Genomic DNA, 15,995 nt, shown 5'->3' on the forward strand with positions numbered 1-15,995 from the left:
GAGAGCCATGTGTCAATATCAAAAACATCTGACAAACACATGGGTCCCCCAGATACATCTGCAGATGCAAAATGACTTATGAACATAGTTATTCATTGCAATATTGTTTGTAATAACAAAAGATTGCCAACAATCTAAATTCCAACAACAGGAAAATGGCGGTTTTTTCCCTTTAATAGTATCTTGGAGATCATTTGCATTAGTACATATGAGGGTACAGACTAGTTTTCCTCATTTCTCTTCTTTTCAGAATTTACTTACTATTGCATATGAATCGGCTCATCTAATCTATCCTCCCATCCCAAGGCATTCTTTTTCTTAAGGCTCTATATTGCACTATTTGTAGAAAAGGGGGAGAAAAAGAACATGTATACATATTTACTTGCATGTGCACAAGATATCTTTGGAAGGAATCACAAGTAATTGACAGCTTTGGTTGCCCCAAGGAGAGGACCTTGATGGACAAGGGTGGGAGGGAGCTAGATGGTATCTATCTTGAAACTCATGAATGTTCAACGATGTGAATTGATTACCTATTAACATAATAAATCTGTTTTTAAAAAAATTAAATCCCTTAGTGGGTGGCCTCTAGACCCAAATTTACCAAGTTCTAAGCCTCTTAAATTTTGATAATCCAAGGGCACAGTGGTCTCTTCTCAGAAAAAGATCTGAAGATTTTATGTTAAAAAGTCACATTTCTCTGGATCATTTCTTATTCTGGTTTGAACACAACTGCTAGAGAAATAAAAGCCTCTTGGTTAAATCCCTCAGCCATTCTCTCTCCAACACCTTTCCTTTCGACGGTCCTGGCACATGGTGAGCCATGCCAGCCCATCCTTGTTCCCCAGAGTCCTCTGCACATCTAAACAAGTCCTTCCTAGAACCAACTGGGATTCTCATCCCACATTTGGTCTAGGGATCTTACACTCTAATAGTGAGCCACCTTTTTATTTACCAATGAGGACTGAACGCACTTAGTTAACTAACATGAAAGCAAACCACAGGGTAAGTTATTGAGCTGGATGGGAAAACATGAGTAAGACAATTAATTGCTTATTGAAACGCTCTACTCTTTCTTAGTAGCACTTAGAGACCCATTTTGGTTGGAAATGAAAATCAGAAGCATTAAAGAGATTTCAATTCAGGTATCCCCATTCTACTCTCTGTACAACAACGGTTTTTCTTGTTTGAAAAACAGAATAAACAGTCACCAGATATTTCTTCACATAGTAAGTAATGGCCAATAATATGTGGCATTTACTTAAGTTCCAGAAAGGAGAATTTTAAAGAGAACACACCATCTCCAAACTATCACTAAAACAGAGATAATGCAATTCCATTCCTAGATTTTACCCAAGTGAAATAAAAGCTATGCTCCCACAAAAACCTGTAAGCAAATGTTTCCAGCAGCTTTACGCAAAATCACCCAAATGTCCTTCTATGGGTGAATGGATAAATAAACTGTGGCACATCCACACAAGGGCAGGTAACTAGCAATACAAAGGAATGAACTGCTAATATACAACAACTTGGATTAATCGCAAACGCATTATGCCAATGACAAAGCCAGATTCAGTGCCATTCAGGTAACATTCTGGAAAAGGCAAACTATAGGGCTGATGGTGGGAGAGAGGGTTTGACTACAAAGGAGCACAAGGGAATTTTGAGGGTGACAGAACTGTTCCACATCTTGACTTGTGATGGTGGTTATAGCCTCGAAGAACTCTACACCAAAAAGGGTGACCTATTGCATGCAATTATACCTCAGCTTTAAAAAAACATGGAAATTATCAAGTATAGAAGAAAATACAGTTATACTACTTTCTTGACAATAGTATTCTAAAAGTGATTAATATTTAAGTAAAATCTATAAAAGTCAGTTTGCCAGCAATGGAACTGTAACAAAATATCAAGACATCAATTTATGTGACCTACACACACTTACTGCCAATATAGCAGAAATATTATCACCACTAAACAAATATTTTTGGCATGCCTACCACACGTCAGACGCCATTCTAGACACTCAGGCACAGCAGTGAACAAAACAGGCAAAGCCCACACTCTCAGGGGGCTTACATTCTAGTATAGTATCTCATTCTGATGCAATACTGATACGGTAAAACATAGCTAGTTTCTTCTAAGTATGGCATAGTATAAATACAGGTGTAAATATTAAGTAAAATGGGCTGACAAAAAGCAAGGCTAAGGCTGAGATGGGAGGATCACTTGAGGTCAGGAGATCGAGACCAGCCTAAGCAAGAGCGAAACTCCTACAAAACACAGAAAAATTAGCCAGGCATGGTGGCACACACCTGTAGACCCAGCTACTCGGGTGGCTGAGGCAGGAGGATTGCTTGAGCCCAGGAGTTTGATGCCACTGCACTCTAGCCAGGGTAATAGAGCGAGACTCTGTCTCAAAAAAAAAAAAGAAAAAAGCAAGGCTATTGTCCGATGGTGAGATCTGAAATTCCTAGTTCTGAAACTTTCTTGAGACCCTGGAAAAGAAACTTCAGCCACTAAGTAATAGTTGAGAAGAAAGAGGCAAAATAAGATTGGCAATACTATCCACAAAAAGTAAAACTTGATAAAAGTAAATATGGGGTCTTCAGTTCTGGAGTGAAAGTCTAATCCTGGTGCGCTGTGTGGTTTCAGGCGTTAGATACTTCATATTAGCAAAATTATGTGTTAACAGAGATTACCTGTTTTCAGATTTCAACATGGGTTTAGCATCCCTGATCTGAAAATCCAAAATCTGAAATGCTCTGAAACCTGAAACTTTCAGCACTGACATGACATTCACACGAAATGCTCACTGAAGTATTTTAGATTTTGGATTTTTGGATTATGGATCCACAACCAGTAAGTATCTGCAAATATTCCAAAAATTGAAAACAAAATTTGAAATCCAAAACACCTCTGGTCCCAAGCATTTCAGATAAGGGATACTCAACCTGTAACATTAAAACTTGCAGAAGGTTTAGAACAGCAGTCCCCAACCTTTCTGGCACCAGGGACCGGTTTCACAAAAGACAATTTTTCCAGATCCAGGTGCAGGGGGATGGTTTCAGGATGATTCAAGCGCATTACATTTATTGTGTCGTCAAACCTCTCTGCTAATGATAATCTGTATTTGCAGTCACTCCCCAGCACAAGTATCACCGCCTCAGCTCCACCTCAGATCATCAGGCATTAGATTCTCATAAGGAGTGCACAACCTAGATCCCTGCATGCAGTTTACAGTAGGGTTCATGCTCCTATGAGAATCTAATGCCGCTGCTGATCTGACAGGAGGCGGAGCTTATGTGGTGATGTGAGCGATAGGGAGCGGCTGTAAATACAGATGAAGCTTCACTCGCTTGCCCATTGCCTGCCGCTCACCTCTTGCGGTCCAGTCTGGTTCCTAACAGGCCATGGACTGGTACCAGTTTGCAGCCCAGGGGTTGGGGACTGCAGGTTTAAAAAACTGACATTGGTTTGGAACTATTGGCAGAAAGAAGTGCATGTAAAGACTCCAGACTATAAACCAAACATTTAGGAGGACTCCAATTACAAAGGAGTCTGGAGCTGGCATAATTATATGCCGAAGTAATGACAGTGGAATACAGGGAGCTGGCCAAAGAAAATGCTTTGCGTAGCCAGCCCACACTTACATAACGAACAACCCGAACAGTCATCAATTTGAAATCCCAGTCAGAGTGAAATCATGTGTGAAGGATAAATAATAGTGTATCCAAATCCGAGCCAAGACACAGGCGAACTTCAGGAGTAAAAGACAGGAGATGAGTCCGGCAGCAAAGGAGACCAATGGCCTGAAGGGCTGTTATCATAAAGCAAGAAGAGCTCAGCAGAAGCGCACCAAGGGCAGACTGTGTGTTAAGCAAGCAGCACAGAGCAGGGTCTCTGCCCCAGGTTAATCCAGAGTGGGCCCTCTGGGCCAAATTGCCCAAGGCCACTTTAAGAACCTACTATGAGGCCAGACGCAGTGGCTCACGCCTGTAATCCTAGCACTCTGGGAGGCCGAGGCAGGCAGATTGTTTGAGCTTAGGAGTTCGAGACCAGCCTGAGCAAGAGCGAGACCCCGTCTCTGCTAATAACAGAAAGAAATTAATCGGACAACTAAAAATATATAGAAAAAATTAGCCAGGCATGGTGGTGCATGCCTATAGTCCCAGCTACTCGGGAGGCTGAGGCAGTAGGATCACTTGAGCCCAGGAGTTTCAGGTTGCTGTGAGCTAGGCTAACGCCATGGTACTCACTCTAGCCAGGGCAACAGAGTGAGACTCTGTCTCAAAAAAAAAAAAAAAAGAACCTACTATGAGGGGTTGGCAATGCCATGTGGTTAATTCTGGGGAGTGTTCGTGGGGCAGTAGAGGAGAAGGGGCAGAAGAATGTTACTTTTCTTCATTTGACACTATTTTATATTAGTTGAATTTTTCTTAGCAAGTAAAAATATATTTTTTTAATTTGCAAAACTAGTTTAAATTTTTTTGAAAGATCTGAAACGTATGGTCAAACTAACACTAATGTACTTTTTTTAAATTAGAAAAAAGTTTATTTTTTTCCTGATTATTATTAAAGAAGGGAATTTCTGCTCATCTACTCCTAGCTTTTCCATTGACAGGACTTTTGTTCCTTTCCCAAAGATGATCATTTGGGTTTTAGAGTAACTGTCTTTAACAATCCTTCCTGACAAAACAAAGGAAGGGCCAATTTTAGGCTGACATCATGCCTGGTATGTGACAATAAAACCATAAGCATAAATAATTACCATGGGGGGAAGGACAGCAAGGATTAGCAGAGTTCAGCCATCACTGGAAAGCACATGAGCCAACACTGCACGGCACCAGAGACTGCCCGATAGATGAGAGGACAGCGGGTGTGACTCTCACAGTTATTCAGAGGCAAGTTCTATCTGAGCATCAGTAGCACGGTCAGGATAGCCTGATCAAGTACACGTTACTATCAAGAGTCAAAGAGCTGCGAACTCATAAACACAAGCAAGGGGACAACAGCGAGGGTGGCGAGAGGCCACCAGCTCCTGAGGAACCTGCTGGCCCAAGAACCCCAGGTAGCAGCTTATTAGGGAGCAAACTGGCAGAAGACTAACCAAGGAGGGTCGGTAAACTGGTGGGTCTACACTTTTTTGGTTTAAATCATCCAGTAAATAAAAGCAAAAAGTTCAAAGCCTCATTCCATGCACTGCATTATATCTGAAAGTTAACACAGCTCGTAAGTTTTGGCAGAAGACCAAATAAAATGGTTGGTATGAAAAAACTTCACCCTGTTGGCTCTCACTGGTCATTACATCCTATAACCAGTACTTTTCCAGGGCCCTAGTCCCGTACAGACACCCCAGCAGCCACTCTGGGATTTGATGAAGAGTCACGGAGGGCAGGGGGAAATGATATTCTCACTTCAAATAGAACAGTTCTGCTTTTATCTGTTTATAAAATAAACTATTTTAATAGGAACATTTATAAAAATTAACATTAGAATTATATATAAGACTTCATTTAATAAAAGTTTCATTGCTTAATTATTTTTGGAAGGTCTTTATCCTAAACAATATTCATTTTATTGAGCTGTTTACGAGGAAACATTCATTTGTAACTTACAAGATGAAAGGTAAAATATATTTTCCATCACCTTGAGAAAGATGCTGTTTCTCTGTGCCTGGATTTTTTTCTGCCTACAAGTGAGAGTAAGCTGCCTCGTCACCAAGGCACTTGCTTACATTGTTGCTCACCATGTAAGTGTGTCCGGAAAATCTTCTGTGCAGGTAAATTAGAGGACGATAATTGAAACTGATAAAAAGTCTTCATTTCACAAAAGTATTTCATGAAAATTTCATCTGTACATGTTTGTGTTTATATGAAAAATATCTGAAAGGACAAATTCTGGGAAGTGGGATTTGCCGAGGGAGGAGTTTTCACCTCTTTCTTTTTATTAGTGGTAATGTTTAAGTCTTATCATTTTTATAATTTAAAAAATGTAAACATGGAGCCAGGCATGGTGGCACGTTCCTATGGTCCCAGCTATTTGGGAGGCTGAGGTGGGAGCATCATTTGAGCCCAGGAGTTTGAGACCAGCCTGGGCAACACAGTGAGAGACTCTGTCCAAAAAAAAAAATGCAAATATGTAAAGGGAGAAAAATGCAGTTTCCCAAAATGAGGTCTGGAAACAGCTGATCTAGAAAATTCTCTGGAAAAAAGAAAAAAGGGTCTGAGGACAACCAGGTTGGGCAAGCGCTGCACCCTCGCCCCTGAGAGAGCACGACATCCTTCAGCATTGTGAAGGCTCCACAAAGTCCTGCCAGGAGCAGCGGAGAAACCCAGAATGCCCTGGCCAGAGGGCAACAGCGCCAGCACACTACAGCACCAGCACACTGGACCTGCACAGCACACAGGAATCGTGAGCCGGGACTGAAGCACATCAGCGCGTTAACTGCCTCTCCCTGAGCTCTCAACATCCAAACAGGGCAAAGTTTATTTCTGAGCCTTGGGATACGGTGGATTTCTTTGTCGGCAAACTACTGTCGCTCGGTGATTTGTTAGCAACGCTCTTCTGAAACCGTTTGGCCCTAGTGTGCTCACTGGGAGGGAAACGGGATGGCCCACCCAGCCCATGGCTAACAAGTCAGTCTGTTTTCTGAACAGAAGTTGAAACCTAGAAAAGTAACTGTGTTTGGGGTATAGATATGTCTAGTAAAAGAACTGCATGTATATATATTAACAACTACCTGATCAAAAAAATGCAAGGAGTTAAAGAGATACTCAGAGCTAGGGGGTTACAAACTCAAGTGGAGCTAGAATGAAAATGGAAAGCAAATGGAAAACTGGCTTCACCTGCCAATTTTTCAGGAATCTGGCTAAGAAGTCAGCTGCTGAGCAACGGCAGAAGAGAGGACTGGAGAGAACGGGGCAGAGGTGGGACACTGAGCCCAGTGGAAGGAACACATAAAGCAGACCAAGAGGGCACATGCCTTAGAGGTTCAGGAAGACAAGGGGACTGGGGTGGGTGGGTGGAGCAACAGCAGCGATGAACTTCCTGGAACAGGCTGTGAGCTGGGACTGTCTGTAAAGGAAAGTCAGCCTTAGTTGGGTTGGAAACCACGAACAGGTAGACCGAGTACAGGAAACAGGGCTCTGCTGACTCTGGGTGGAACATTAATCAGGGAAGAAGGCAATGAGGGGAAAGAAGAGGAAGAGAGACGGTCCATCTCTCCAAAACCTGATGGTGCTGCTGGCTTTCCAGCTTGTGAGCAGCATGGCTGGGCATTTAGCACAGAGGGACAACTGCAACAGGAATTAGGCGGAAGGTATAGGCTGCAGGTTTTGGGTCACATGGCTGGGGCGACACAGGGTAGAATCCAGGGCGATGCAAGGGCAGGAGATCCAGACTAGACACTGGGCATTGGGAGGAAAGCAGAGGAAAAGCCGACCACTGTGGCTGAGAGGGGTCTCAGCCTGGGCGGAAGTCAGAGCAGCTTGCTGGGGGTGAAGGTGCACAAGACATGCCGACACTTGTCCAGCTGCAGAGTCTGGAAGTCAACACATGCCCAGCGGTCAAGCAGGCTTTACGAATGCTCAGGCCGGTATGAGATTTGCTGCAACAAACACCAAATGAAGAACTACATGGACAATTTTATTGCATCCCAGTTTTCAAAAAGGCTCAGATCATTCTGAAAATATCTCTCATGCATTAGGTAAGGGTTTAGGTTATGATTCAAGAGACAAGCTTTTTCAGGAGTATTAGATTGTTAGTGAAAAAAGAGACCGACTTAAAGTCTAGATGATCGTGTTTCCTAAAAGGTTCAAAGCTCCCCTAATTATCTTGAGATCCCTCCTAGCTCAAAGATCTACATTTTTATACGCTAAGTCCTTGCAACAGCATTCCTTAGTAAATGATCATTCATTTACTAAGAATCCTGTAGGACAAAGTAGAATAGCAAGGATGTTTTTAAAAAATAGCATTTTAGCTTTGCAATTTTTCTTCATAATGATGAGCTGTTAGATATGGGGCTTCTCTTTACTTTTTTTTTTTAAACAAGAAATTACATGCAAGCCAAATAAGACAAAATGCAAACATGGAGGTGGTTGTGGTAATAGTAATCAGCCCACGGTGCATAAATCCCTTGTCATTGCAACCCGGCTAATGCTGGGGAGTAAATTTCTTATTTATGTTTTTCATAACCATAATATTTAACAGTGTCATTTTCATGAGTACGTGTGCCAGGACTTAAGAATGTAAAACATTCTGAATTTATAAAAACAAATGAATTATATTTACGTTACAGAAAGATTTACTGCAGGGTTCTTCTAACCAATACGCTCCCCTACTGCACTGAAGACAGAAAGTTGTCTATGAGATGCTTGAGTCCAACTTTTTGATCAAGAACACATCTACCGCACCAAGCAATGTACACAGCAATAGCAAATTACACTCAGCTCTCAGGGCCAAATGCCGTAACCTCTGTATATTCTCCTCGGTCAATGACTCTCCTTTCTCCAAGCCGACAGTGGGCAAGTATCACACAATCTGTAAAACACTGACAAACACTCATTATGCCATTTATAGGGTGTACTAGCAATGCGATTAACGTTGTAGCAGACGAAGGCAGTTCTGGGGGTATGAGGAAAGCCTGGCAATGCCACCACCTACCATTTGAGCCCTACTAGGGTTCAGAAGCTAAGATAAGTATCTTAAAATATTATCTCATTTAATCCTCAAAACACAGCCTTTGAGTAGGTATCTTCTCCATCCTACAGACACGAATTAAGAGCCAGAGAATGCACACAGTTCCTGGACTTGGGAATAAAAAGATGCAAGTTCAAATATTTGTTCTCATTGATGCCCTTGGCACGTTCCTGAATTCTCTGTGCCTCAGTCTTCTCAACCACAAAATGGGGAATCACCACCTCTTTGCAGTATTTGTGAGGATTAAAGGACTCTTTGAGCTGGAAAGGGCTATACTAGTGTACGTTATTTTTAAACAATATTAGTTAAGCGTTCCCATGGAAAACTAACTTTTGCTGGAGATATGGAATTAGGAAATTTTTATCACACATTCCCGATTGCCTCATACCACACATGGGGCTTTGGAAACAGAAGTGAAGTTTTTAGACTTAATGGGAAGGATTCTTAGGGAGGAGGTGGCATGACAACAATGCTCGAGCCCTGAGAAAGGGTCTATGTTCACGCTGAGCAACGCAAAATGAGACGAAGGCCCAGGAATCAAACTTTGGACAATTTTCTATTATTTTCTATTCCTGAGTTTGAGAGAAAACCGTATGTGTAGGAATTCTGAAATCTCTACTCCCGTATTTATTTGAATCATTCTCTTAAAAATGACTACTCTAAAGCAAATGCAAGTAATGGGGGCTTCAATGTGCAGCTTTGGGGCTATGTCAAATAAGAATAAATCTTACCAGTATCTGTCTAGAAGATCTAGATTATTAATAATTACAAAGCAAAACCCATAATGTGCCTGTAAGACCACGGTTTCCCATTCCTAATCAACGTATTTAAAAAACTGTTAGGAGTCTTATGAATTTTGTTTAAATGTTTTAAGGCTTCAACTCATCATTTAATAAACAGTTTTTAGCACCTGTTACGTGGCAAGTACTTCCAGGCCTAGGAATACAAATACAAACAAAATATTTTAACTGAGTAGACTCAGAACAAATTTATTACAGAATTTGATTACAGAAGGCAATCAGTACAATGAGAGAGGTATATACGTGTTTATAAACTATTACCATTACTACTGAATTACAGAAAACATTCCCATGTTATTCTGTCTTTTCCTGATAATTAGACCTGACATTCCTCTACTCCATCGTAATCTCACCACTTTCTTGATAAAGTTATTCTTTTTGTAATTCTGCTCGTAAGGAATTTTCTAAAATGTAAATATTAAAATTAGGAATTATTGTAAGCCTATGGGTGAAAGAGTTCTAACAGAAATTGAAGCATAAATTTCTAAATAACTCATGTCAAAAAAAATCATAATGGAAATTAGAAGATATTTAAGTTGTATAATGATAAATGTACTACAAATCAAATCTCGTGGGACACATTTTGGGACATGGCAGAGGAGCATTATGGTAGGGTTTTCTCACATCCCCACAGAGCACGAGGCTACTAAACCATGAAAATTCATCAGGGTTCTTTGGAGCACTGTCTTCTGCCATAATCTAGGCAGGTGATTCTACTTCTTCCAATCTCTATCTCTCCCTCCTTCTCTGTCTCTGTCTCTCTCCCCTGGTCCCCCGATCCTCTCCAGCAGGACCTGAGTGGGGTTACAAGGATGTTCGCTTTATAATAATTCACTAACCTATTAAAAACAAAAAAACTTAAGGGACACAACTAAAGTAGTACTTAATGGACAACATTTGCATTTTTAAAAAGGAAGTTACAATTTAATAAGCTAAACAGTCAACTTATGTAGTTAAAAAAAAAAAGAACTCAAAGAAAACAAAAGACATATTTTGGAAAGATAAAGCCAAGTCTGATTAAAAAAATGCTGTTACTGCCAAATTAGAGGAGGATGAGCGACTGTAAAAGCTTGAGGAATAGAGTAAAAGAAACCTTTTCTGGACTCATACTGCTTCCCAAATGCCTACACATTCCTGTTCACTTGGCTCACACTGTCTATTCCTCCCGCCTCGAACCACAGCACACAGTTGGCAAGGAGACCCTGGTCTAATGGTTTTTGAAGCTCCAGAAGGGTCCCCAGCTTTCCCCTTTCCTTCCCAAAATGACTACACCCCACCTTTGTGCTCCCTCATACACCAAATATGCTCCTATTCAAGCATTTTATCATCTTTCAATTTCCATATTTACCTATCTCTACTGACCTGTAACCTCGTGAGAGCGACAGACACTGGTTGAATGAATTTGATTGATTAAAATAACAATCTAAAAGAGAATGGGATTGGTGGAAATGTGGTGCTATGAAAGGTACCCAAGATACACTATTAAGCAAGAATAAGTTTGTGCGTGTGTGCACATGTGTGTCTGGAATAGCACACACAGCAGTGGATACCTCCAGGGACAGGACAGGGGGTTGCAAAGGAAGATGACTTAACTCTTCCCTTTACCTCCTCTGTAGGATGTTAAATTTTTAACATGGCATTCATTACATTTATTTTAATGCTTCAACTATGAGTTCTTTAAAAATCATTTTGTCAGTGATCATTTTTTTCTACGAAAAAACCCACATATCAATTTTAAACCCAAGTATAATAGGTTTCTCTGGTGTCCACAGAATCAAAGCCATTTGCAAATGCTTCTACAACAACTAAGAGAGCGAAAAGCACAGTCATAGAATCAGCATATATTCAAAGTGGAAGTCATATCAGTCTTTTATTGAAGTATCGCAATGTCATTCACAGCACTCCTAGGAAATGAATAACAACCATTTCTATGTTACAAATTCCTCCATTTTGCATAAAAGTGGCCAGTCTTAGGGAGGCAGTACAATAGAGTGTGCAATGGACATGCTTTGAAATCTGAGTTGGAACCCAGGCTCTGTCACTAGTTGGGTGATGAAATTCAACCCGTCTAGGCCTCCGTTTCCTAGAGTGATGACAGTGATGCTGCCTGCCTGTCAAACTCTACCCCAGTACCTCTGCTGGAACACAAGCTTGCTTTATGTGCTTACGTGGACAAATATGTTTTACTTAAGTGACAATCACTTATGACCTCAAGTGAGGGATAGTACTGCTTAGGACCAGGCTAGAGTAGGTGGCAGCCACCTGAAGCAAACCATGAGAATTACAGGCACTGTGATGTGGCAGGTCCAAATCTTTAGTAACTGAATCTTTACCGATGCCATTGAGGTACACACAGAAAATAGAAAATCTGTATGCCACTAGTGTCACTTACAGCCAGCTGAGGGTGGGGACAGTGGGAGAGAGAAGCCACTCCTCCTATAGCCATGGTGCAAACTACACTTGACATGTGCACTGTCTCAGGTACTGAGAGCTAACTGGGGACCACCCAGCAAGGGTCCTGCTACCTGGGGCTTGGGAAGAGCCATGACAGTGCTGACTGCCTACTCCACCTGTCCCAAATCCCAGATCATGGAGTCTAGCTCATGAGTCATGGGCACACATGTCCAGGTACAGATTTGAATCAATTGTTTAGATTTATTGATTTAATAACTTTTTCTTTTTTTTGCTTGTCTTTAAAAAAAATATAGCAACAATCTACTTAATAGAAGTTATACTAGTTTTTCTTTTACAATGATCAGTTAAGGTCTCCTTTTAAAATGTATTTAAGTGTAAAAAGTGACTGAAAATTGAGAGACAACACCTTAAGCCAACAACTGCAGATTCTGTTCCTGATACTAGCACAAGAGATGTGCTCTAGATGGACGCAGCTGACACCATCTTCAACTCTGCCATCCATGAGGAGTGGCCCTGGCTGTGTATGACTTCCGCCGGGGCAACGTTACAATTCCATTTCTTCCATCTTTTCTAAATGTCCTTTTCATTACTTGTATCGTATTTAAAACCACAGAAAACATCTCAGCATCTCAGTTCGAGTAAAATCTCTGAATACAATGTGCTAACTTTTTAATAAAACAAGAGCTAAAGTTAAATGTGTGTAGTCTCCTGTCATTGTTCCTCCATCTTTTTTTTTTTTTTTTTTTGAGACAGAGTCTCTCTCTGTTGCTCTGGCTAGAGTGCCGTGGCGTCAGCCTAGCTCACAGCAACCTCAAACTCCTGAGCTCAAGCGATCCTCCTGCCTCAGCCTCCCGAGTGGCTGGGACTACAGGCATGCGCCACCATGCCTGGCTAATTTTTTCTATATATTTTTAGTTGTCTAACTAATTTCTATTTTTTTTTTTTTTAATAGAGACGATGTCTTGCACTTGCTCAGGCTGGTCTCAAACTCCTGAGCTCAAATGATCCTCCCACCTTGGCCTCCTAGAGTGCTAGGATGACAGGCGTGAGCCACCGCGCCCAGCCTCCCCTCGTCTTATTTTGAAAACGTTCCAAGCTCCAGAAAAGTTATGAGAATACAAAGGAGTGGAGAAGTTAGAACCCTCAAATGCTGCAGGTGGACTGTGAAGGGGTGCAGGCACCATGGAAAACAGTTTGGCAGTTCCTCCAAAAGTTAAACATAAAGTTGCCCAGCAAAATCCACTCCTCAGTTTATATACCAAAGAGAAATGAAAACATTTGCTCACACAAAAACTTGTACTAGAATGTTCCTATTAGCATTATTCTTAATAGCCAAAAGGTAGAAATAACCAAAATGTCCATCAACAGATGAAAGGTTAAACAAAATAAATATCCATTCAATGAAATATAAGGAACTGACACATGCTACGACATGCACGAACACTGAAAACATTATGCTAGGTGAAGAGAAGCCAGTCACAAAAGGCCACATGTTGAATGATTCCAGATATATGAAATGTCTAGAATAGGCAAATCCATAGAGACAAAGAAGATTTGTGATTGCCAGGGACTGGCAGGGAAGGGGAATAAGCAGTGACTGCTAATGGGTTCAGGGTTTCTTTTTGGGGTAATGAAAATGTTCTAAAATTGGATAGCAGTGATGGATGTACAACTCTGTATACTAAAAACTACTGAACTGCACACTTTAAAAGGATGAATTTTACGGTCTTTTAACTATATCTCTATAAAGCTGTTACTAAAAAAATACAAAAGAGACCTAAATAGCTTTCAACTACATTCAGCAATTATTAATATTTTACTGCATTTGCTTTCTTTCTTTCTACTATACAAATACATGTACGAACATATGCGCATACACAACTTAGGGCAGAACACTTTGCTCCAAAATACTTTAGCATACGGAATATTCTCTCACGTAACCAAAATACAAATATCACACTCAGGAAATTCAACACCAATACAAAACTATTAGTTAATATATAGTCCATATTCAAATTTATTTTTTATCAAAAATTATGCATTATATTTGGTTCTCATGTCCCTTTAGTCTTTTTTAATCTAGAAAAATTTTCTAGTCTTTATTCTTTTACGACATTGACAGTTTTGGAGAATCCAGCCCAATTGTTTCACAGCATGTCTCTCAATCAGGATATGCGTGATTGTTTCCTTATGAATCAATCTGGATTAAACATTTTGGCAGGAATTACTGCATAGGTGAGTTGTGCCCTTAGTGCATCATGCCAGGGGGTATAAAATGTCAGTCTCACTAGTGGGGATGGTAAAGTGTTCATTATTGGTCTTGATTAGGGTGGTGACTACCAGATTACTCCATTTTAAAGTTAGCTTATTCCCTTAGTAATTAGTAATGGGGGGGTGGGGTGACCATTTGAACATGTGTAAACATCAGGTTTCCCCAATTGTCTTTTACTCCAAAGTTTTAGCATCCACTCAAGATCTTTGCCTGGTACTCTATCCCTTTGGAGATCGCTGTGCACTGATGTGACCAATTACTGCTATCAATTTTATTTCATAGAGCACTGGAGCTAACTGTGATTTCAACCCTACAAGCACATGAGACTCACCTGTATCCCTGGGGGTGGAAACACGGCAATCTTATTTTTAAATTCCCCAGGGTGATTGACTCTGATATAGAGTAAGGGTTAAGATTCCCTGAGTCAGAGGAACCTTACAACACCCTCATTTTACAAATAAGGACACTGAGGCCCAAGAAGATTAAATGACTGACCAGTAGCACAAAACTGGCCAATAGCAAAAACAATGGCATAATTAAGATTTTACTTTTTTATACTTGTGTTTTAACATGCCACACCTTCTGCATGTTATTCAAAGAATAGAACCAGAAAAATGAGTAACTTGTGTAGTACGTTGTTAGAAGTGACCACCACCTTAAGTATGCTGCCCCCAGATGTGCACATTTCCGCTTTCAATGTTAATTTTGCCTTTTGTTCATCACACCTTTGCGGTCACTTTAGGAGAGAGGGAAAAGGGAGTTTGGTCTTCGGGCTCCTCCGCCCTCAGGGATTACTGCAATCTCAAGCCTGGGGGCCCCAGATGAGCGGCATGTTCAACGGGCCAGACGGTCGGACCTGCAGCCCCGGCGCCAGGCGCTAGCCACTGCTCGCGCCGCAGACGCGGCGGCGCCTCCTCTGGGGGCCCGTAGCCGGACAGGCGGCCTCGCGCGGGACGCACCTGGTGAAGATGTACCTGGCGGGGATGCACCTGGTGGCGCGCCCCTGCCCCGCCCAGGGACACTCCGACGTGCGCGGGACGCTAGAGACCACAGAACCTGCAGGCCCGCCTACGCCCCGACTTACCCCGGCGTGATAAACCTTATTCGCTCTTTTAATCTTGATGTCGAGGGAGGTCCCCATCTCAAATTCTCTGCAGCAGCCACCACTTCCGGCAGCGCGTGACCGAAAGGGAACGGGGGCGGTCCCGCTCCTCCACTCTGACAGTGGTGTCACGTGACCTCGCACCTACGTCGGACCGACTCCGCAGCTCGGAGAGGGCCTACGCCCCACGCCTTCCTCCTTCCGGCGCAGGAGCGGGCCTTAGCGCGGGGAGAAGGGCTATCACCCTTCGCCCCGCCCCTCTGCGCACGAAGGGCGGGAACATACTAGCCCCACCTCTTCCGTAAGGACAGTATTACGCCGGAAGTACTCTTCCGCCTGGTTTAGCGCAGTGGGGGTGGAAATTTTCGGCTCTCCCGGCGTGCCCCGCGGCAAGGGGCGGAGCCGAGGCCGCCTCGCGGGCCGTCCTGTGCTGGCAAAGTCAGGCCGAGGCTGTGTCGCTTGGGGGCGGCAGTATGGAGTTGGCTTTCGGGAGGTTATGACTAGGGAATGAATTCCGTCCGCAGATCTCCTTCCTCTCTTAGACTCTAGCCATCCTCTACTTCCTCCCTGGGTTCTGAGCAGGCGGCACCGCTCTCTGCCCTTCCCGCGGGAATCGTTCGGCTCGCCCGCAGGGGCGCGGCCCCAGCGCTCCTGGCCTGCAGGGCGCTGATTGGCGGGCGGCTCGCCTGCCCCGCCCCACTCCCAC

General features: G+C 42.5%; 1 protein-coding gene across 1 annotated transcript in view; it reads right to left on the reverse strand.

The window, feature by feature from the left end:
* The window catches only part of DSCR3 (Down syndrome critical region 3), a 54,164-nt gene extending 38,618 nt beyond the window's left edge, over positions 1-15,546 (reverse strand). Inside the window, exon 1 of the mRNA XM_012640131.1 lies at positions 15,272-15,546. Coding sequence (XP_012495585.1) covers positions 15,272-15,328 — 57 coding nt within the window. The 5' untranslated portion in view covers positions 15,329-15,546. The remainder of the gene's footprint in view (positions 1-15,271) is intronic.
* Positions 15,547-15,995: the final 449 nt, after the last annotated feature.

Source organism: Propithecus coquereli, unplaced genomic scaffold (genome assembly GCF_000956105.1).
Source record: "Propithecus coquereli isolate 6110/MARCELLA unplaced genomic scaffold, Pcoq_1.0 Scaffold148, whole genome shotgun sequence".
In the NCBI taxonomy this organism is placed as follows: Eukaryota; Metazoa; Chordata; class Mammalia; order Primates; family Indriidae; genus Propithecus; species Propithecus coquereli.